This window comes from Rhagoletis pomonella, unplaced genomic scaffold (assembly GCF_013731165.1).
Source record: "Rhagoletis pomonella isolate Grant_MI unplaced genomic scaffold, Rhpom_1.0 Rhpom_scaffold_00013, whole genome shotgun sequence".
Lineage (NCBI taxonomy): Eukaryota > Metazoa > Arthropoda > Insecta > Diptera > Tephritidae > Rhagoletis > Rhagoletis pomonella.
In genome coordinates, this window is record NW_023458567.1 from 1,983,151 (window position 1) to 2,006,197 (window position 23,047).

The 23,047-nt window shown below is 33.1% G+C and overlaps 1 protein-coding gene across 1 annotated transcript in view; it reads right to left on the bottom strand.

Moving 5' to 3' along the window:
- The window catches only part of LOC118748456, a gene marked incomplete in the record, with an annotated part of 159,380 nt that overhangs the window by 124,570 nt on the left and 11,763 nt on the right, over positions 1-23,047 (bottom strand). The window contains 2 exon segments of the mRNA XM_036482904.1: positions 6,016-6,142; positions 7,756-7,852. Coding sequence (XP_036338797.1) covers positions 6,016-6,142; positions 7,756-7,852 — 224 coding nt within the window.

Genomic DNA, 23,047 nt, shown 5'->3' on the forward strand with positions numbered 1-23,047 from the left:
GCGATTTTATTCTTCCTTTTCAAATTTTTGTCTATCCTTAATTTGTTTTTTTTTTTTTTAGTTTTATCTCATCACCTTTATTTATGTCCTCTTATTCATATCAATTATGGATCCCTTTTTCATTTTCAAGTTTTTTTTCATTCATTATTTGATTATTTTTCTTAGTATTGTTCTCTTCAACGATCTTGTCCACTAATTCCATTTTTCCTTCTACCCCTTCCCCTTTTGAAATAAGTTCCATTCTGTTTCTCTTTATTTTGATATTTTTTCTCCCTCCCCTTTTGGTTCTTGTTTTTCATTTTATTTTCTTTTCAACCCTTCTTCCATACCGGCTCTTGGCTCTACCAGATTTAACCAGAAAACTATTTTTTAGCTTCACTTACTCTTCTTTTAGTCTCATTCCCATTTCTCATCTTCCAACTAAATATTTTCTGCTCTCCTCTGCCTCCACGGCATCTTTAGTCTTGCGCTCGCTCAGAACTTACCAAGATTTATACACAATTTATGCGCAAAATTTCTCCCTTGACATTTGACCCGACCGACCGGCGTATACAGAGAGCCATAATGGGCCACTGCCGCGCTATCTTAAGTATTTTTGTTGGTCTTATTACTCCAACGAATGCTGTTGTGCACAGATTTTATGAGAAATCACATAACTTTTTTTATGCGTTTTTTTTTTTTTTTTTGCAAAACTTTCCTACGGTTGGTGGCTGGTAGTCAGCAAACGCTCAATTTAATGATCCTCAATAAACTTTTACATATCGACGGCGATGCAACTGCGGAGCGGCAAAAACTACAACGAAAATATGTATGTATGTATGTATGTAGTAATGAGGAACAAAAACGAAGCAGCGTTCAAATAATATCCTCGGCGGCGCGTTGACATGACGAGGGACTTGTTTTTATGCTGCTATCAGTCATTGCGATGAAATCCTTTTTTTTTTGTTAGTCGAGTTTTATTGAATTCTTTCGGGCTCAATTTCAAATAGCGGGAAATTTCTACCTTTTATCCAAGTTTGACTCCTTAACACTTTTAGGATAATTTTTTTGAGCAATTTGTTGTTAAAATAGTGGAATAAAATGCGCCTAAAATTTTGCTAGATTTTCGTTTTTCTTATTATTTTCTATTCATATACAATCTATATACATCTACGAAAATTATCGTTGTCATTTCTTTGCTCTACCCATTCAATTGTTATTATTATCTGTCATTAGCCTTCATATGACACCCTCTTGCGCCTATTTGTATGCAACGGACGATTTTTCAAATTTATTTGTGTATTTACGTATGTATGTATGTAGGCATCTGTGTAATCCAGCAATGATTGTTTTCTTCGATTACTTTCAGCTTCAATTGGCAAGCTTTCCGTATATTTTATGATTGCTACTTTTGAAACTCATTTTCTGTCGCTTTTTTATCTAAAACTTTGGTGCTTCATTTTCGTACTTTTTTCAATGCATTTGCCATGTTTTTCATTTATTTTTAGGTTTTCGCTCCTCAACATCTCCCCTTTCCATTTGCTCCCCGAAGCATTTAACGATTTATTGCCTACAATAAAATGTTCGTTGTAAAAATTTGACGCTTGACTGCGGGGCATAAATACTCAGTTCAGTGCTGAAGAAGACACACAAACGTGCTGCACACACATCGTCACATTAACAGACAGCCGTATTTGAAAAATAGCGTAAATTGTTGAGTTGAAATCAATTTTCAATTTCTTGATTTGCTATTTATTTGCGGTTGGGAGATGAGACAGCAAGCAAATGCACAAAAAACTTTCCACATAGCAACAACGATTTTATTATTAAAATGTAGGGATTTTCTGTGTTTTGTTTGGTTTTACAATAAATTTTATGGTCACTGATGGCCGAAATATTTTCTTAAAAATAAGCCTTTCTTATGTAAGTACAAAATTAAGTTTACATCTGGATTTTTACAATGAATTTTATTCTTAAAAAAATCTCGATACTCTCAACTCGAACGTTAAACGACTCATACCAAGTCACTGCATGCATTGAATTGCCTTTTCGAGTTCAACTTAGAATTAGATTTAGAGCTCGCGAAGTTAACAAATCTACTCTGCGTCCACACCATACCCTACTCTACTCCAAACTTTCACTTTTCTGTGCACTTTGAAGTCTGGATAAACAAAAGCCCTAGGCTTGGACTAAGATACCCCCACTACGGGTCTTCGTAACCGAAACGGTCCAGATTTATATCATGCCATATCGTCTTTGGGAAGTTTGTATGTGCTACAACAGCAACAACTTAGATTAGGAACGCATCTGAAGAACTAAATATTTCTATGGACAAAAAATGCAAAAAATTTATATTCAGTTTTTAAATATTCAAAAAAATATTTCCAGAAATTCATGTTCGGTTTCTAGGTGATCAAAAAATGATGTCCAGTTTTTAAGTGAACCAAGACTGATGTTCAATTTTAAGAGACCAGAAATTCATGTTCCATTTTTAAATTTCCAAAATAATATGACCAATTTTTGAGTGACAAAAAATTTATGTACATATTTTTAATGAAAAAAAAATATATGTCCAGCGCTTTAATGACCAAAAGTTTATGTATGGCTTTAAATGAGCCAAAAAATTATACCCTGCTTTTGTATGTATTATCAGAAATTTTTGTCCAGTTTTAAATTATTAAAGGTAAATAAATTATGACCAATTTTTAAGGGACCAAAAAATATGTCCAGTTTTTAAGTGATCACAAAATTTATGACCAGCCTCTTAATTACAAAAAATTGATGAGCTGTGTTTTAATGATCAAAATTTATGTTCGCTTTTAAATGAACCAAAAAACCACCCTGGAAATGTATGTCTAGTTATTAATTTATCAAAAAATTATTTCCTATTTCTATTTTTAATTATGTCCAGTTTTTAAGTGGCCATAAAAATTTATGATGATATTCTTAACGACCGCAAGTAAAAGTCCTGCGTTTTAATGTCCACAAATTTATATTATGTTTTAAGTGCATAAAAAAATTTGTTCAAATTTTAAATGGCCAAAAAAAAGTGTAGTTTGTAAGTGACCAAAAAATTGCGTCCAGTGTTTAAATGACACACACCATATGTCCTGTTGTTAAGTGGCAAAAAATAAGTTTTAAGTGCTCAAAAACATATGTCCAGTTTTTAAGACAAAAACTAAATGCTTCACTTTTTCTAATCGGTGGAAACCGACAACTAATTTACATATTTTGAACTCCCCTAAGCAGAAAAAAATTTGTAATTTCTTAAGCAAGGACAATTAGAGCCATCCTTTGCAAATAAATATTTTATGCAATAACCTTTAGGATTTGAAAAGAAAATTACTAGATAATTTCACCAATAAAACAAAGTCGAAATAAAAAAGTAAAAAACTATACAAAAAATTAATAGTCTACTCAGCGCAACCAGCAAACTTAAGCACAAATTGATTTCAATTAAGCTAAAAATGCAATCTCAGCAAATTCGTGTCGCCTTTGTCTACACCGTTGTTGCGCTACTCACCTACTCACCTATACTCATTTGCCTACCCAGCTACTCAGGCACGTTTTGACTTTGTTTTCGTCGTCATCGTCGGTCGGCCGTTGTCGGTTGCTACACATTAACCAAATAAGCAACAAACAGCAACCACTTTGCTTTGACGCTCGCCATGGCATGTGAAAGTGATTTTGTTTGCTTTTATATAATTCTTTTCTTTCTTTTTATTTGACCTACGGCCACTCAGTATTATGGCACAATGTTTTTATTTTGCTGATTATTTTGTTGCATCACATAAAGCACGGGGAGGATAATTTTCTATTAAGCACATGAGAAGCCGTACAAGCGCAGGAGCTAAATAGTTGGTAGGAGGTAAGCTTGTGACCATAAATAAGTAATCAGGGTATTAGCACAGCAGAGCGGCTTAACCAAAAGAGGGTGGATATAGAGAGAGTGTGATGTAGAATACAAGGCTGCCAAGTAGATAAATATGTATGTAAAGCAAGAAATAAAAGTGCACGAAAAAAAAGAGTACGTAATCGATTAATAGGCAATTAAAGAGATTTACAATAGTTGAGTTTTTGTTTTTAGTGCAGATTCAAAATACTCTATGAGAATTTTGTCTGAGCTCAATGCTAGCAACACACAATGAGAGGTTTTAATAAATCACACAATTTATTTTTTTTTAAATAAGTCCAAAATTACTCATACGCCATAGTGCACACTTCCGCCAAATACATAATTTTTGAGCATCAGCATCAGTGATGCTAGAGTGTGCCATGCCGCATTAATAGCACTTTACATTAAAAATTCTTAGAACCCCACCGCTTTTGAATAGAGGTTACGCGGTCATTCGGCAGTAAATTGGGTTTTAACCAGATTTCAAAGGCAAGGCAATTAAACCAACCACACGAAAGGCATAATTGTGGCGAATTTCCACAATTTAAGTGGAAAAATGCAGTAGGTGCGAAGCTAAATTCCAATTGTTACTAGTTACATGAAATCACGAATTGGCGGGAAATTCTTGCTAAATCTACTAAATGGCTAGGCGATGAGAATAATATCAAATTTCCATTAAAAAATACGCTTCACATTTTTTGTTAGAAATAGCAAACAAATTATTTTTAAAAGCTGCGAATTGGAGGATTACATATTCACAGGTTTTGTAGGGCTTTGGGAAATATAAAGAGGTTATCATTTAGAAAACCTAGTATGAAAATTACCGAAAATTTATCGATTAAATTGATAATGATGGCGTAGCGTGGGTTTAAAAGAGAGAAAAAAGTTATCTATTAATTTATCGATGATATGTTTCGATATACTTAAGAGTATGCTTTTCGAAATTGCTATCAACGACCTAAGTTGGTCTTTTATGCCATGTAATCGATATTACATCACGAAAACGAATGAAAAATAATCAATTTATTTATCGTATAAAAAATATTATTTTCAATCAATTTAGCGTTATAAATTGCTATCGAAAGCTCTATCAACGGCCCATAATTGTCACGTATAACAGTATACTACGTTATTAATATTTGATGTATTTATATTTACATATCTATATCGGTATTTAAATCGTTATTTTATACACTACTAATATGCATTTCTAAAGGTTTATCGATATTCAATATAATTTGAAGGTTATCACCCCTAGTTTGATTGCCAGTACGATAGGTATTTGCTATTAGAAGGCAAATAATGACAGCAGATTATGTAAATCAAATGAATAAAGAATAAGTTAAAGAATATTCTTATCGACTGAAGTAACCGATATTTTCATAGGACAGCGCACTGTTTGACTGAAAAATAACCGATAGTATTATCGATAAATGTATCGAAAAATGTATGTTGTTATTGGCGCATATCACTGTTAAGGCCGATTGTGCAATGCAGTTATCACGACTTTCCAGTTAAACATCATTACCGATAAACCAGTCGTTGTATTTAAAAGGAGCTTCTACCTCCGATTTCTGTTAACCGGGCATTGAATAACCGCTGCTATTATCAATTTGCCGTACGAAAAATGTTCGAATATTTTTTTATCGATACATGCATTTACTTTTACAAATACATAACGTTATCGGTTAGTTTATCGATACATACATTTGTAGCACTCATTTTCAAAACCATAATTTTCCCAACGTATTTAAGGCATTTAATCTCCTTCCGTGCCAAACTTTCGCCATCCAAATAATTAAGGCATTAATCTGACCCTACGCTAACCACTCAACATCCCTCCCTCCCCTTCTTCTCCCTCCACCCCACACTTAACAGCAAATTAAGCACTCGTAAGATCATCCGCCGACTACTCTGACGTACGAGTAACAAATTAATAGATAAACCTCTCGGTGCGTCTGCCTCCGAGCGCTGATAATAGGAATACATATTTCCTACGCGCAATAATGCAAATCTAATCAAAGAACAAACCAAGAATGACCCAAGAAACTCATTATTAGGCGAGCATAGTGACTCATATATGTATGTACCTACACATGAATATAAGATAAATAGATTTGCTTGAGGTTATGTGTACTCACCTATTGTTGTAATTAATGTTAATGAATATAGAAACGCCGATGCGTAAGTCCACTTGTGTGTAGGTGGATTCATTTGTTCGCCGGGTGGATAAAGTTTCGATTGACGTACGGCGCGCAGTAGGGTCTCCTGCAAAGTAAAGCGTAAAAGAGGCAGTGAGCAAAGGAGACCAGTTTAGTAAATGAAAAGCTAAGCAAATGCGTATGAGCCAAAATATTTAGTAGATATTTATGCAACAACAAATGAATAATTCAATGTACATACATATGTCTGTATGTATGTAGAGACAATGAACGTTGAATATTTCTACTTTCTTTGTTTTTTCTGAAATGAAAGTGAAAATGAAATGAAAATGGAAATGAGTTGCCAGTGCGTGTGTCAACGCACAGATACTTAGCGTCAGTGCAAATGCTGGAACGCGCGCTGCATTCTAACATACGGTACGAACAATAACAACACCAACACCAAACAAACATCAATGGACACGTGCGATAGCAATCACAAAGCAAACACCATTGATGAGCGTATGAATGGCAGCGGCCGCCACCACAGCAGCCACAGCAGCCAGTCGAGTAGAAACAATGAGGTATAGTGCCAAAGCAAATGTGTGCGATTGTGTGTGTGTGTTTGTGCATTAGGGATGTTAATTTTTTCGCTTTTTAGGATCCCGTGATTTTCGTGATGTGGTTATCACAATCCCGGAATCCCGACATTAGTCCCGGGATTTAGATATTCATTACTTTTCAACAACTTAAATCAAAAAATTCAACCAAAAAATAAATAATAAATATATGGGTTTGAAACCTACTTTTTTTATTTAAAGTTTTATTTTTCATTTTTTCTCTCTGACGTAAGGATTTGTTTTAAAAGTCTTTGTAATTTCAAAGATATGAATCATTCCAAATTTTTTTTCAAAAATTCAATGCAATGTAGAATAAAAATAAATGTACCCAATGAAATGAAAGAGGAAATTTCTTTAGAATTAAAAAAATAAAAAATTTTTCGGATTCACAAGGATAGGATCTTATCGAATTTATACAAGTCGTTAACATACAATTTTTTCAAAAACTAATATTGCGAAATTTCAAGGATACAACTTTAGAAGGGCGTTTTCAATTTTTACCAGTCCTTATGCTCCAAAAAATTGAATCTGATTAAATTCTACAGAATTATTTGCCAAGAATGCCGGGATTTTTGGGACCTAAAAAAGGCCAGGATCCTGGGATTAACATTCGTAGTGTGCATTATGTAAATGTATGCTAGGAGAGTAAGCGCGCAAGAGTACAAAAAGTAGTGTGAATGAGAAAAGGTATGTATGTTTGTACAGCCATTAAATAAATTACAAAGCGTAACAAGCAAGTCATGACTGGCATACATACATATGTATAACGGTGCATACACGTGAAAGTGAGTGTGTGTGTGAAACAATTTTTTTCTATATTTATTTTATTTTTGGCTACTGCTGGACACTGGAGCTGGAATGACGACTATGACCAGTAATGGCCAGCCGTTTCACCAACAACAACAACAAAAATCGACACTCTTGCTCTTGTAAGTTTGCTTTTAAATATACATACATATGTACACATGTACATAGCTCAATGTGTGCCTGTATTTATATGTATGTACATATGTAAAGCATATGCTACTTGGCGCTTGAGCTCACCTCGATTTCAGTTCATCGATTTTATGTTCATGTCTTTATATTTTGCTATTCATTTGCGTACGCTGCCGACACTTACCTGAAAATGTTGCACCTCCTGTGCTGCCAGACGCGTCCAATTCTCCTTATATAAAATATTCAAATCTTCGGTAATGGACCACAAGCGATCAACGGTGCTGAAATGAGAGTGCAAAAGGACAAAGATTAGAATGGTGAGAAAGAAATTACTTAGTTGAATGAATAGTTACGAAAAAAGGTGTGTAAAATGTGATGGCAAATAAAATATTTGGCTGTCCGAGAAAAGAAGGAACTGGGCAGGGAATTTATTTGGTGAAAGTTGTCAGCTAAATATTTAGACCAAATGGACCCTAGAGCGTCTAAGAAGTGCATATTTAAGAACCACCTATGTATGTATATAACTTAAATTAGATAAATAGGGTTATCTACCACCTGCTTAAGAGATCCAATTAACCACTCGCGCTGGGTATAGCAAATACAAACGAGCGGTATTTTAAGAATTTGTAATACATGAATAGTTTTTCACACGGGGTTGCCTTCTCACAAAAAAAAAATAAATGATTAGCTCAACAGTTTAGAAGATTTCTATAAGAGCAAGCAAATACAGAGTAGTTTAAGTATATTTTAGAATATAATGTAATATCGAAATTTTTGTGAGCAGAGTTGCCAACTGTATAAAAATCTAATTAGTCAAATATTTTAAGTATGCTTTGTATTACAGAACTATAATCAGATGCATGCCAAACATAGAAATGGTTATTAAAAATATTAAAAAAAACACTATTTTGAAAAGGGCTGCCAGCTATCAAAAAATTTTTGAGCATATGGTGTACGGAAAAACTGCTATATGGAAAAAAACACCATCAACAAAAAAAAAGCTTGCCAAAAACAACTTCAAACTTGTAACTTGCTATGTAACTGCATACCAAAATGTTTTTTTAAAATTCGGATAAAAATAATTTTAACTTTGATGCAGAGTTGCCAGAAAGATAAAATTTTAATTAATGTTAAATGTCGCTGTCTAATAAACATCATGTCAGAATTACATATTTGGTTTAAAAATATTTTATGTCGAGTTGCCATCTGACATACAGAAAAATATGTGCATAAAATAAACGACATTTTTAACATAAAACAATGCGACTTTCCTACGAAAGCTATGTAAAATTTATTTTATTAAAAAATTATTTTTTGCGCAGAGTTGCCACACAACAAAAATTAAATGAATAGAACAACCCATTTGAAGTATTTAAAATTCTACAATGTGACTTTTGCATTTAAAATAATTAGTAAGTAGAATTGCCAGCTAACAAAAATTAAAATAGAGAAAATAAATGAAACGAGTAAAATAATCGCACATAAGGTGGTTTCAGGGACATAAGCTGTATAAAAAAAGTTTGCAAATTCAGACTGAGTTTAAAGTGTTACGTTACACATATTCCAATGTAACAAGTTCAAAATTTTTAATTTTACAAATTTTATTTCTGGTAAATTTTTCGCGTACGTAAACTATCTGTTAAAATCCGCTATTAGTTAAGAACAGATTTTTCACCAGGGTTGCCACTTAAGCCAAAAGTTTACTTATTTTTTGTTTATTTTAATAGCTTAAAATAGTATAAAGGCCGCTAGTGTATGTGTATGTATGCGTATGTTAATATGTATAAATTATAAATTTTCGCAATACTGGACAAAAATTTATGATAAATTATAAATTGAACTTAAGTTTTTGAATGTTGACAATTTTTAATAAATTGATGGTCCTTTAAAAACTTGGCTTACATTTTAGTCACCGAAACGCTAGATAGATATAATTTTTTGGGCATTAAAAAATAGGCATCAGTTTCTTGACATTTACATTTAGGTATGAAGTTGGCTTTTACTAACTGTAAAAATAGAAAGCAATTTTCAATCTTAATAAGTGAACATATATTCAAAGTATGAAGAAGTTTTCTGCCCAATTTGTACCTTTTAGGAGGCATCTACTTTTTATAGTCTATATGTTTAACGCAATGGCCAAAATTATGTCTAGATTTTGAATGACCAAAAATATATCTCCAACTTTTAAATACATAATAAATAAGTATATGTCAAGCATTTAAGTGATCAAAAAAGTATGTCCATAATTTATTTTAAAACGATGCAAATATGAAATCATCTGCCTGTTGTTCATTAAAAAATATGCTTTTGACTGTTGGTGGAGTGCAGTCGTCCCTCCGAACCGGTCACCGCTTACTCAGCATGCTAGGCTATCGACTATTAGTGAAACAAAAAGCGTACACATTTTAAATGCAAATGCCACAAAGTGTAGACATTTTATGCCAAAAACAGAACATTACTGCAGGTGTCGATGGCAGCACGTTTTGGTGCCAATTTTTATGCAAACCACCAAATTAAACGATAAAACTAAAAGGTTACTGCGAAATGAAAAACCCTCAGAAAAAAGTGCAGTAAAATGCAGTAAAACGTGCAAAGAGCACAAAATATGCAGGGACACTCGCACACTCAGAGCACAGAAAACAATTGTCATGAAATTAAAATCAATTCGCATAAAAAGTTACAAATAACCCAAAAGTGAAACGAAAAATATACACGAAAAAGAAATTTCAGCAGCAAAAGAGACCTGCATATACAAAATAAATTATCACAGCCGGCCAGGCAGACACACAAATTTATAGGGAAACGCACACACTCGCACTCACACACACACACACACACACAATTGCATTGTATTACTTGGCGTGCACCACTGCATGAAAATTCCACAGCAGCGGGCAGCATTTGCGTTGCACTGTTATGCAAAATGCGTAAGCGATTTTCAACTGCGCACATCTATGTACACACAGGGACTCACAGACAGAGAGACAGACACCACTGCTGTTGAGCTTGCACACAAACGTAAATTGTGGCCAAATCGGTCACCAGGTGTGTAGGCAGACGTGCGGCCGCGAGCGGTAGAGCGGGCGGTTAGTGAAAGGATTGACCAACACACCGCTCGCCAACCGCCAACCGGCAACAAGGACACAACGGCTGGCGCTCATTAATATGCAACGCTGGCTGCTTGCTGCTGCCTTGCTCGAGTGTATGGAAATTTGTGTTCGGTTTGTTGTAATTTTCAATTTTGTTAGTGTTGCAGTTGTTGTTGCGCTCTCGATGTGTTTTTTATTTTTATTTAGTTGCAAAACGTGCTTACTTAAATATTTTTGTTGGCGCTTTTCGGTCGTTTGGAAATTTTGGTGATTTTATCGTATTTGGTATTTTATTTTTGTTCTGCTGGCATTTCAAAGCTTCTTTGTTATTCTAACAAAATTTATTTCTTGTGCGAAGTGCAGTTCTTTTTTCGCATTCATTTAGTGTTTAAATTCACTATTCACTGCATTGTATATTGTTTCTTATTTGGATTGTTTGCTTAAGAAATTGTCGGTTTTTATTTTATCGAAAACGTAGAAACCAATGAGGCATAAAATTCAATAAAAAAACAAATAGTACACTCAACACAACTGCAGAAATGTGTTATTTTTTCGTTAAATTTTATTAATTGTTCTGCACATAGCTGCTTTTGAAGGAATTTATTGCAAATGAGTGTACGTGGCGGATACGCAACCATATCAAAAGCACTTTGATGGCACCCACATATACATACTTTTGGCTTCTCTGCGGGTTATAAATTTAATCAAAAAATTCTAATTTATTAGGTTAAAAAAAATATTCGCTTGTAACAAAAATGAGGAAAAACAAAAATAAAATAGGAAAAAGTTAAAAATATATTAATAGAATGCAAAATTAAAAACCAAAAAAAAAAACAAAGATAAAAAAGGAAAGCTTGGACAAAACAAACCAAAAGCTTGGAAAAAATATATTAAAAATAGTTGGGAAACAATTAAACTTAAAAACTTACATATAATTAAAACACTTTTAAAATAAAAATTTAAACAAACTTTTTACAAAAAAAAAACTGAAAAAATTTAAAATCATGAAAATCAGAAAACTAAAAATCGAAAAATTAAAAAAATTATAATAAAATTACGGAAACCAATCAATTAAAAATTTAGAAGTTTTAAACGAAAATTAAAAAAAACGCCATGTTTTCCGGCTATCGTGCCCCTTCGCTTTTTATTGGGTAGTTTAGACTTTTAATGCCAAATGAAATATGTATATGTATTAACAAAATGCAAGATTTGAAAAAGAAACAAAGAAAAGTATAAAATTTGAAAGCTTGGAGAAAACATAAATAAAACCTCGGAAGAAAAAAAAAACAAATTAAAACATTTTGGGAAACAATTAAGCGTCATACTTTTGAAAACAAAAATAGTAATTAACAAATTGGAAAAAAATTAAAAGTTAAGAAAATGAGGAATTTAAAAATTATGAGAATTAAAAAAAAAAATTAAATATGGAAACTAACAAATTAAAAAAAAATTAATTTCAAATTTAAAATAGAAAATTAAAAGAGCTACATTTTCGGGCTCTTGTATCTCCTCGCCTTTTGTTGGGTAGTTTAGACTTCTAACGCCAAATGAAATAAGGAGAATTTTAATTATTTTGATTTTTTTAAGAATATATCGCAATTTCTGGAGACTCTTTGGGATTTTTTCAAATATTTCGGATATTTCCGTTCTTTATGGTTCTCTAGTTTTTTTTTTTGAATTTTTAGTATAGACTTTGTTTTGCTTCTTGGGTTTCGATAAACAAATCAAGTGATGAGAACTTTAATATTATCGGGACTAATTGAACTTTCCCCGGGATTTTTCAAAACTATCTGGCGATTTTTTGGGATTTTGCAGTATTTTTGTGGTACATGTAAGCTTTCGGAATACTTCCAGAATTTTTCGGGTTTTGAGAATTTTCGGAATTTTCTTGTATTTTTCGTCGAGACATATGCAGAGATTTTTCCGAAATTTTTAATTCCTTTAAACCGTTTGAGATATTTCGGTACCTTTCGTAATTTTTTCAATGACTTATAGTTTGGAATTGAATAGTTTTTAGCAAGTTTTACCTATACTTCTTGCTTTTTTAATCCAATTAAATAAAACGATTTCAGAACTTTAGGTTTTTTTTTTCAAGAAATATTCGGAGTTTTTCGAGATATCCTAGGGTTTTTTCTGAATTGTTTGTCCTTTTTTGCCATTTGGAGGTTTAGGGAATTTTTTTCGACCTGTTGAGAATTTAGAAAAATGTTTGGGGTTTTTGCGGAACAATTAAAAATATATTTAACCTTTAGGTATTTATCTGCTTTTTGGTGCTTTTGCTAATGGTTCTTAAGGATTCTTACGAGGGTTTTTGTCACGTTTTTGTGTGTTTTTTTTTTTGACCTTTCAGAACTTTTCGTGATTTTTTCTTCGAATTCTTGTACTCATTGAGACTTCGAAATTTTAATTATATTTTTGCTTAAAACTAACTTTATTTTCCTCAGTTGTCGTGTTGTTTTTAATTTGTATCACTAAGTAATTGCGTTCTCTCTTAAGTCTATTATTTTCCTGACTCAAAGTCATTTGCTTTTTGTCTTTTTTTTTACACACATATCGTCTTATAAGAAAAATAAACTGTTATGTTTTGTCAAAGGCTAATGTCTCGTATCCATAGCAGAGAGACACACACACATACCAACATATGTATATATTTATTTGTAGCTTTCTACTAGCTTTGTGAGCCTTGTATATTCTGCTCCAGCACACACATTGTCCTTCTCTTCATAAACGCCTCAGTTGTTTATGTACTCACACAGTAACACACACACACACACACACACCTGTGTAAACAATGCTGCGAATGCCGCAAAGCCACAATAGTCATAAAATAGACAAGTCACCACTAGGCAATGATGTTTGCTTCGTTGAGCAAGCAAGCGCCCAGCTGACTGTACACTAATACGGTCCAAGGGTCCAATGGTACAATGGTCCTATGGACAAACGTCAGCAAGCCTCAGCCCGCCACTCAAGCCGCTCACTCGCAAGCCAACCATCAACACATCAAATTCGCTACAGTAAGCGCAGTAGTCCCCACCTGTCTCATGAACTGGCCGCCTGGCTGGCCGCCTGGCTGGCTGGCTGCCTGACTGCTTCTGCTATTTATGTATCTTTCTGCTTTGTTGAAGTTCAAGTACGCACAACAACAACGACAACAGCAACAGTAACAAAACAAAACAATATTAGCTTACACAAACAGACAGACAAACACACAGATGGACGGACAGACAGACAGAGAGAAAGGCACACAAAGGATCAGGTAGAACAAAAGTGCTGACAATGTAGCCAACCTTAAAGCGAAGTGCAGACAGTCTGCCAGAAAACGCTTACCCCTCTAACGTCGTTCAAGCAGCGCTCCCCCTCCCCATTTGCGGCAGTGCCACCCGGCTTCAGTCAGCCATTTGGAGCTTTCGTCGAGTAGAGGCTCGTTTTGGAGCGCAGCGGCGAGAAGGGCGCTACAAGCACTTGTATTGTGTCCGTTACGCAATGAGGCGTACGCACTTATGTATGTACGTACTTGCGTATATTAACATGCGTGTATGTGCGTCCGTGCGTGTATTCGCTCAGCCGTTTAAATTTGCTGTGAGGCGGATTAAATTTAATTACTTTATGGACCCACGTGAGTGCCGGAGATGGTCAACTGCAGCGGCGTTCAGCTCTACTCAGCTCAACTCAGCTGGCTATGTGGTCGCTTCACTTCACTGTTTCGACGGATGACTGACTACGTGAAGAATTGCGACGCACTTCGATAGCATTAGTTGGCACTGGCACGACTTACTGTGTCTCCTTAAACTTTGCTGCTCCCTAATTCCCTAATTGGTATCTGCTATCCATTTGATGTTATTGCTGTCCGCAAATGTTGAGTAGTAATTCTGGTTTTAATGAGAATGCATTTTCATGTTTACTTAGTTTGCTTGCCTTCCATCTAAATCGAATTAAGTAATTTTGTGGACCACCAACAACAAATATTGACGGAGAAGCAAAACCTAACTCTCTCACGAATTTTGGAATTTTGTGTACATTAACTAAAATATTGGTTTTATGTAAAGTTTAATAGCCAGCACGTAAGGCTAATGATGAGTTGTTGTTGTTTTCGTAAAGCTTACATGTCTTTCATTGGCAAATACCTCAAAGCCACTTTGATGAGGTTGAGGTGGAGGATGCTAGTTAGTGAAAATTCCTGTCCGCCTTCTTAAGTGGCTGACATAAATATATGCTTACATGCTTACATACATACATACATACACTAGGCGACAAATGAAATCGTACACCTTGTTCTAATATAATATTCACCATTATTTTCATGGAAAATTTTTTTCATTAAACATTTATGAAAATATAGTTTTTTCTATAACACAAACCATATAAATCAGAGTTTCACACTTTCGAAAAATTTTCTTTAAAATTTTCAGCTATTTATTCAGAATTTATAGAAAATTTTCGAGTATGCAGTTTTATAGCCCATTCAATTTTAGTCTAATGAAGTGAGATTTGAATAAAAAGTTGAGAATTTTGATGCAAATTTTTTTAATTTTCGTGAATTTTATATAAAGGGTGGAGTGCTCTGATTTATATTGTTTATTTTATAGAATGAACTATATTTTCAAAAATAATTGTTGTAAAAAATGTTTCATGAAAATAATTGTGAGAATTATTTTAAAACAAGTTGTACACTTTCATTTGTCGCCTAGTGTACATATACTATATACGAACATTTTGTGTATAAAAAGTGCCAGCAAGTTTAGCCTAGTTTAAAGCGGTACAGATATACATATCTTGTTTTACACAAAGTGCTATTTAATGGTCACTTACAACCAAGGCTTGAGCTACACTACATCAAAACCAAAAATTGTTGGTACCTGCAAATACATATTTGTGCTTCATTGGCATCGCAGACAATCTATTTCGATTTAGTTACAGTTATAAAGGCAGCAGAAGTGAGCGTCTATACCGGCCTATTTTATTGATCCCGAAAACTGATTCAATTGCAAAACTCGCTCGCTATTTTCTTGGAATTTATGCGGCTAAAAACATTTGGACATTTTTCAGCATTTTTCCATCATATCCTACAATTCGGGGTTTTGAAACTTACTCGAAATTCTCAGGGCTTTTATTTTTTTAGTTTTTCGAAACTTAACGTGTTAAAAATAAAATTATTCTTACCTATGAGGCTTCGGGAAATTTTTTCCGGGACTTTGAAATTTTTCTTGGAAAGTTTTCGATATTTCTGATATTATTTGCAAATAAAACGAACATGTTTTTCTTGATGTGAAGATTCTTAGAATTTTTGTACAATTTTTTGGAATTTTTTTATGCTCAAAATTATCAGTTTTTGGGATTTTAAGGTTTTCTGGTCTTTCAGGGGTTTTATTAAGATTTTGTCCGAATTTTTGTGTTCAAAATAAAAATTAGCATGTTTTTTGGAATTTTCACGATTCTCACAATTTTTTAAAAATTCTTTTCCGGTTTTTAGGAGTTTTTGGAAAAAGATTTTTCATATTTCGTGTGGCTTTTGAACTTTTCGTGTTCAATGTGAATTAGTTCGAGCTTTTTTCGAGACTTTTCGCTTTTCAATTAAAATTACTCTTGACTAGTCAAGTTTTTCAATATTTATAAGAGATTTCCTTGGGATTTAATTGCTATCGGAACTATCGGAATTTTTTGGAACTTTTGATACAAGTAAAATCTAATTTTTCTGTTTCAAGATTTCTCGAAACTTTATGAAGATTTTGAAATATTTTCATGATTCCTTTTTATTTTTCAGTGTGTTTTTTTACTGATATTTTCTCGGGATATTTCGTGGCTTCTTCAAAGGATTTTAGAATTTTTTAGAACGCGGTTTTTAGGTATATTTTTAAAATTTGCTAATTTTAAGAATTTTTATGTCAACTTTCTTGGATTTTCCAAAATTTTCACTAAAAAATCATTATTTTGCCTTTTTAAAATTGTTCATGATGTTTTTGGAATATTGAATTTTGCATTTTCTATATGCCCACAAATTTAAGTGGTGAAGTTTGCTTGCTATTTTCTGCTAAATACTTAAAAATTTAATATTTTCGGAGTTTCTTTTAGAATCGTAACATTTTTAGATACATTAAAATTTTTCATAAAATATGCTATTTCACAAAAAAAACACGAACCTGAGGTCCTACATATGTACATGCAAGCGATTTTTGTTTGTACATATCGGAAAAGCTTTTCTTCGAATTTCAATGAATACAATTTTTTCGTTTTTTTTTTTAATCTAACGACTTAAATAAATTACTTGCATTGCACTATTTTCTTGCTGATTTTATTACTACTATCGTACATGTAGTAAGCATTAGCAAATAACGAAGCTTTAACTGGACTTCAAATTAAAGAAAAAAAATTTAAAATAAAAAAAAAATATAAAAATGAAAGAGAATATTTGAAGCATTTCAATTTAAATGAAAATGGCATTTCACAAATGCACGACTGACAAGTGCGCTGCGTCAATATATGTGTATACACATTATAAATATGTACATTAGGATGGTCCACATTTTTTATTTTAATTTTTTTCAGTCGCACCCCAAAACTGAAGGATATCGAAAATACGGAGACCGCTATATTTTTGTTTGCTGTAAAATCGTAAAATAAATTTATTCAAAATATTATCATTCAAAAATGTTTGTCTATTATTTACAAAAATTTGTTTTTTTTTTGTGTTCGTAATCACATCACGCACGGTGTGCAAAAACAGTGAGGAAAGTTTGAGGGTTAAATTTGCACCATAATTTATTGTTGGAAAAATTCTGAAGGGAAATATTTTTACATTAATTTTTAGTGACTTTATAGCAATTCTACAAAAAATTTATTTTCCCCATACAAAATATATGGAACACTTCGAAGTCAAAATAAAAAATAGGCTATCCTTATTTACCATTTTCTATAATTCTGGTAGTGACAGCAAGAACATTTCAAAAAGTTGATTTTCTTGTGTATTTTTGGGAACACCCTAATGTACATACATATAACACATACTACGTGCACACATCGGAAGGAGGACACACGCATGTGACATTAAACATTAATGCATTGTGCAACTTTCTGCATGGAAATGCGAGTAAATAAATGCATTTTATTTTCATTTTCAAGTGTGTCTAAATGTAGACGCACACCTACATATGTACATATGTATGTGCGAGTGTGTGTGAGAATTTAAATATACAAAGAAATGGATGTATGCATGCAATTTTTGTTGCTATTGCTGTTTTGGTTATTTTAAACCCAGCTACGCATCAAAATGCACTTGCAATGCAACACAAAAGCACTTTAACGTACACAAATGTCCTATTTACATACACACAAAGACAACTAACACACATGCACACACATACATATACATATATCCGCATATTTATATATGTATGTGCGTGTAAGCAACAGCCCTGCAAAAATCGCGCGACTACTCCATGCATGCATGTAAAGAGTACTCCATAAGGGCTAAGGAGTACTCCCAAATTAGCAACAATTCATATAAAAAAATGTGGTCCAATTAACATTGCGATGTCCTAAATAGGGCAGGACCATATACTCCAACTCTGCATTACATCAGAGTAGCATAAACCTACTCCAACATATATTAACAATGGCATTGCTGATATATTTTTGTTCGTTGTACACGATTTTGTTCTTCAATTCACAGATGATTTTTCGCAATTAATAAAAAAACAAAAACAACAGGTAATTTTTAAGCAAACAAATAATTTTTAAGCAAAGTAACAAAAGCGACTTCAAATCTCGTATAAAAATTTAGGAGTACCGTTAATTTTTTCATGATCCAATGATCGGATCTAAATCAGATTAGTATGGGACCACCTCTGAGACACTACCTTTCCGATCGGTTCGGTTTCGTAATCGTTGGGTGTGGTCCGAAGTTATGCGGTAACATACATAACAAAAAAAAAATATATTCCTACGAATTGATAACCTCCTCCTTTTTTGAAGTCGGTTATTAATAAAAATAAAAAATTACATATTGCCTCTGACGGCATTCGAACCCACTAGGAGCTAACAAATAACAGCAAGCATGTCTAAACGTTTAGCTACAGCCAGACATGCAAATGTGCTTTCAAACGCTCAACTTCAATAATATTTCGTTCAGGGTTGCCACTTTGGTAAATTGTTACCAAAATTGGTAGAAAAAATTTGGGTTGGTAAAAACGTAAATTTTTCCTCATTTTGGTAAATTTTTGTTGGAATAAAAAATAAAAATTTTCGTTCCCGCTTTATTTTTTCGTAGTTATCTTTATATTACCGATAAAAGGCGATCATATCGTGCTGGATTCAAAACTCATTTTACTGAAATCCTGGGGAGCTTTTGATTGCCTAAATATTTTAAATAATTCTCTAAACAATTACACACAATGATTGCTGGCAAAAAAAGTCAACAACATTTTTTATCAATGCAAATTGTTCAATGAAAAAAAAAACAAAAAAAAAACAGCTGCAAAAAAATTATTAAAAAAAATCAATCGGAATTTTTAGCGCCACATTGTTGGTTATACTAAAATTCCATGGGAAATAAAATTTTTCTGAATATTGCATATAGCTTCAATCGTTTAATTTTATTAGTTTGCTTGAAGCGCAAACAATATTCTTCTACAAAAAAAAAAACAACAAACTTTTATGTACTTCAAAAACGTTATGAATATTAAAAAAAAATCACCAAGCCGAAAAGAGGGCATTAAATGATCTCAAATACCATATCATTAGTTAAACCAAAAGATTTTTAAAAACAATTTTAGTTTTTATTGAAATAACAAACAAAAATAGAACAAAACAATAGTTTTTATTAAAATAACTAAAACAAGTTATTGGTAGATATTTTATAGATTTGTAGATTTTTTAAGGATTTTTTTTTTCTTGAGTGGCAACCCCGATTTCGTTAAAACACAAGAGCAGTGATCGGGTGACAACGAGCTGGCGGAGAGACACGAGTTGGCCCGCTACAGCATGACAGAGGAGCAGTTTTGTAAGTACTCCAATATACCTCAAATAGACTACATGGTCCAACGAATTTTGCAGGGGAGCAACAGCTTCACTCGTTCGCCACGACAAATTTGCATTGCAAATAAATAGCAAACAACAACACGAATCAGTTGATTGCTTTTGTTCATGTGTGTGTGTGTGTGTGTGTGTTTTGCGCATGAGAGGCGGCTGTGTATGCAGAGCTCTAAGCAACAAAGCAGTTAAATCAAAATGTAAAACAACAACAACAACAATAACAACTGCGCTTAACATTTGCAATCTGAACAATACACAAAATACTATAATAACAACAACAAACACCACAAATACAACAACATTAGCACAATATTTGCGCTTGCAGCAGCCACAGCCCGATGTCGACAACCACAACAGCACAACAACAACAACTAACTCAATCTACTCGCATTGCGCCTTGCATGGCATACATCACTCCATGGCTGTCAGTATTGTTGTTATGCTTTTGTTAACATTTGTTTAATTTTTGTATCGTTTTTTTTTTTATTTGTTTTCTTTTTTTCTTTTTGCTGCATTCTTTTCGTATTTCTCTGGAGTTCAGCAATCAACACGCAAATACGCAAATAATAAATTCACTCCAACTGCTATCCCCTTCGCAGTGAAATGTTGTTGCAGTTATTGCAGTTGTTGATGATGCTGTTACTTTTGCTATTTGCGCAGGCACATCATTTGTAAGCATTTGTAGTCAGAACGACAACAACTAAAAGCATAGCGGAATGCAAAAACAAACGCAGATGCGCCAGTCTGTACAAAGCATAGCTTTAACGGTAAAGGCAGGCAGTCGCATCAAAATGGAGCCGACGAAGTCAGTTGAGTTGTGCTGAGCGAAGTGAAAGTGGCATAGAGAAAATTAGTACTGTGAAGCGGTGTGTGGGGGGGGGAAGCGCGCTAAAGTTGCGTCACTTCAGCTGCCACCGCCGCCATAAAACGACAAATATCGGCAAGTACGTAGTACAAATAGTTTTGTGCGATTTTTACTCATTTGCTTTTTAGCGGCAAATTCGCTGATTTAACGGTGCATGCATTGCTGTTGTCGTTTGTGCTTTGGCTTTGTGCTGTAAATATGTTTACCAACGTTTTTGTTGTTGTTGTTTTTCTTCTAAATTTTTACTACAACTATTTGTGTATGACGCTCAGCTAAAGTTCGCGTGTTGTGTAGGTTTGTTGTCTGCCAACTGTCAACATAACTCACTGGACAGCAGTGGATATACGGACGGGAGAGAGTTTGGCGTTGTAAGAATGTTGAGTGGAAGGTATGGGGAATACCTGAAAATTAAACTCAACGAATTCTCGCTGAATGTATGTAAACGATTGTCAATGCCAAAGCGATACAGTAACTGAAAGGATCATTATTTCAAACTTATCGAAAAATATATCGATATATTTATAGACGATAACAATAGTGTTACATTTGCTGACAATTTTAAAACTTCCCGGTAACGATGTCGATAAACAACCCAATGTTAATGAAAACTTATCGATAATTCTATCGACAAGCACTTTCTTAAGTGCGCTTAATATCTTTAAGCGTACTGATAACTGTCAGTAAATATATCGTTAACGAAATCACTAAAAATATCGATAACCATGTCAATAAATTTATCAATGGTGTTATCGATAACATTAGATTATTCACACAAATAGTATAGTAAAACTGCGTTTTCAGTTTTTCACTTTGACGTCAGGATTTTTTCAAAAAGACTTTGAAATTCGAAAAATATGATTATTTCAAAAAGTTATTTAAAAAATCAGTGCAATGTAGAAAACAATATGGGTACCAAATTAAAGAGAAATTCCGTAGAATTTAAAAATAATAAAGTTTTTTATGTTCAACAAATTTATTGAGCTTATTAGGCCATAAATACAACAAACAAATAATTTTTTTCTACAAGGACGAATAGGTATTGGAAATGCTCTTTTAAAGTTAATAAAGTTTGCAGGACGAAATTCGATGATGTGGTCGTGTGTATATTAGTTCTCAAACAATCATTTATTCAAAAATAGATAATGCAAATTTTCAAGGATATTTATGGACAAAATTTGTAAAGGACATTTTCCATACCCATTCGTCCTTATGCACCAAAGAATGTATTCTATTATAATTCTACAGAATTTTTTCTTGTATATGATACCCTTGTTGTTATTCTACATTGCACTGAATTTTTTAAATAAATTTTTGAAATAATTATAAATTTTAAATTTCAAAGCCGTTTTAAAAAAAATCCTGACATCAGAGTGAAAAACTAAGTACGCAGTTGTACTATAATCAGCCCATAGTTTCGCGAATATATTCATTTTTTTGCGTGTAAAATTTACTATCGCACGGTGTAATATGCGGAAGAAAAATATTTGTCGATATTTTGTACGATATTGATATCCATTTATTTTGATAACTGCATCGAGGATGAAATTCCAGGAATTGAATATTCGAAAGAAAAGTTCTTTGATTTTTAAAGGCCTTTTGCTTGACACTTGTGGTCTATAATCGTAAGTGGCGAGGTTCTTAAAACCACAGGGAGTCGACTAGCCAGCGATCAGCTACCTCTCGGTGGGCAGGACAAACACAATAACTTACTATTTGATGTTGCAGAGAAATTCTCAACACATTGTGCTTTTATCTTTTCGTTCTTTTAATAATCTTGGCAATTTTTAAGGTTTCCTTCTAAATATTAGCCTTGAAATACACGAGCTTATCATTCTTATTTGCATGTCCCAATATACATACTGACAAGTGAAAAGACAAAAAATAAAATTAAAATTATTGTATGTGTATATTAATATGTATAGAAATACCAACTCAAATAACCACATCAGCCACTTTCATTTCATGGCGCAGACAAATGTTTTCGCACACATTTTCTATTATTTTCGCATTTAATTTTATGTTGACTCATCGCGATTTATGAGGTTCGGCAATGACATGCATAATTTAGGCGGGAATGTCATGGCATGTGTACATAGATATATACATACAAACAAATTTAGTGTAGGAGCCGCATGTAAAGTGTGAGAAACTTATTTTGAATTAAATTGCGATACATAAACAACCACAGGAGTACGTATAGTTAAGTAAATAAATATTTGCACAAAAAGACATGTGCATTGTACATATGTATATACAAATTCGCAAAAAACATTAAATACCCAGTAAAAAATTATACCATCCAAAGATTAATCTTATATCTTTCCCTTGTGAGCAACTGATTACTCCACAAATTTCCGACGCTCGTGCATTTTATACTCCATTTTAGTATTGCATGCATAAGCCCTGCAACGTTTATTTGTTTGCTCGTTTATTACTCCAAAAGGCACCAATAAGCGAGGAATCCATAAAATTTTTTTAAAAACTTAAAAAAAATG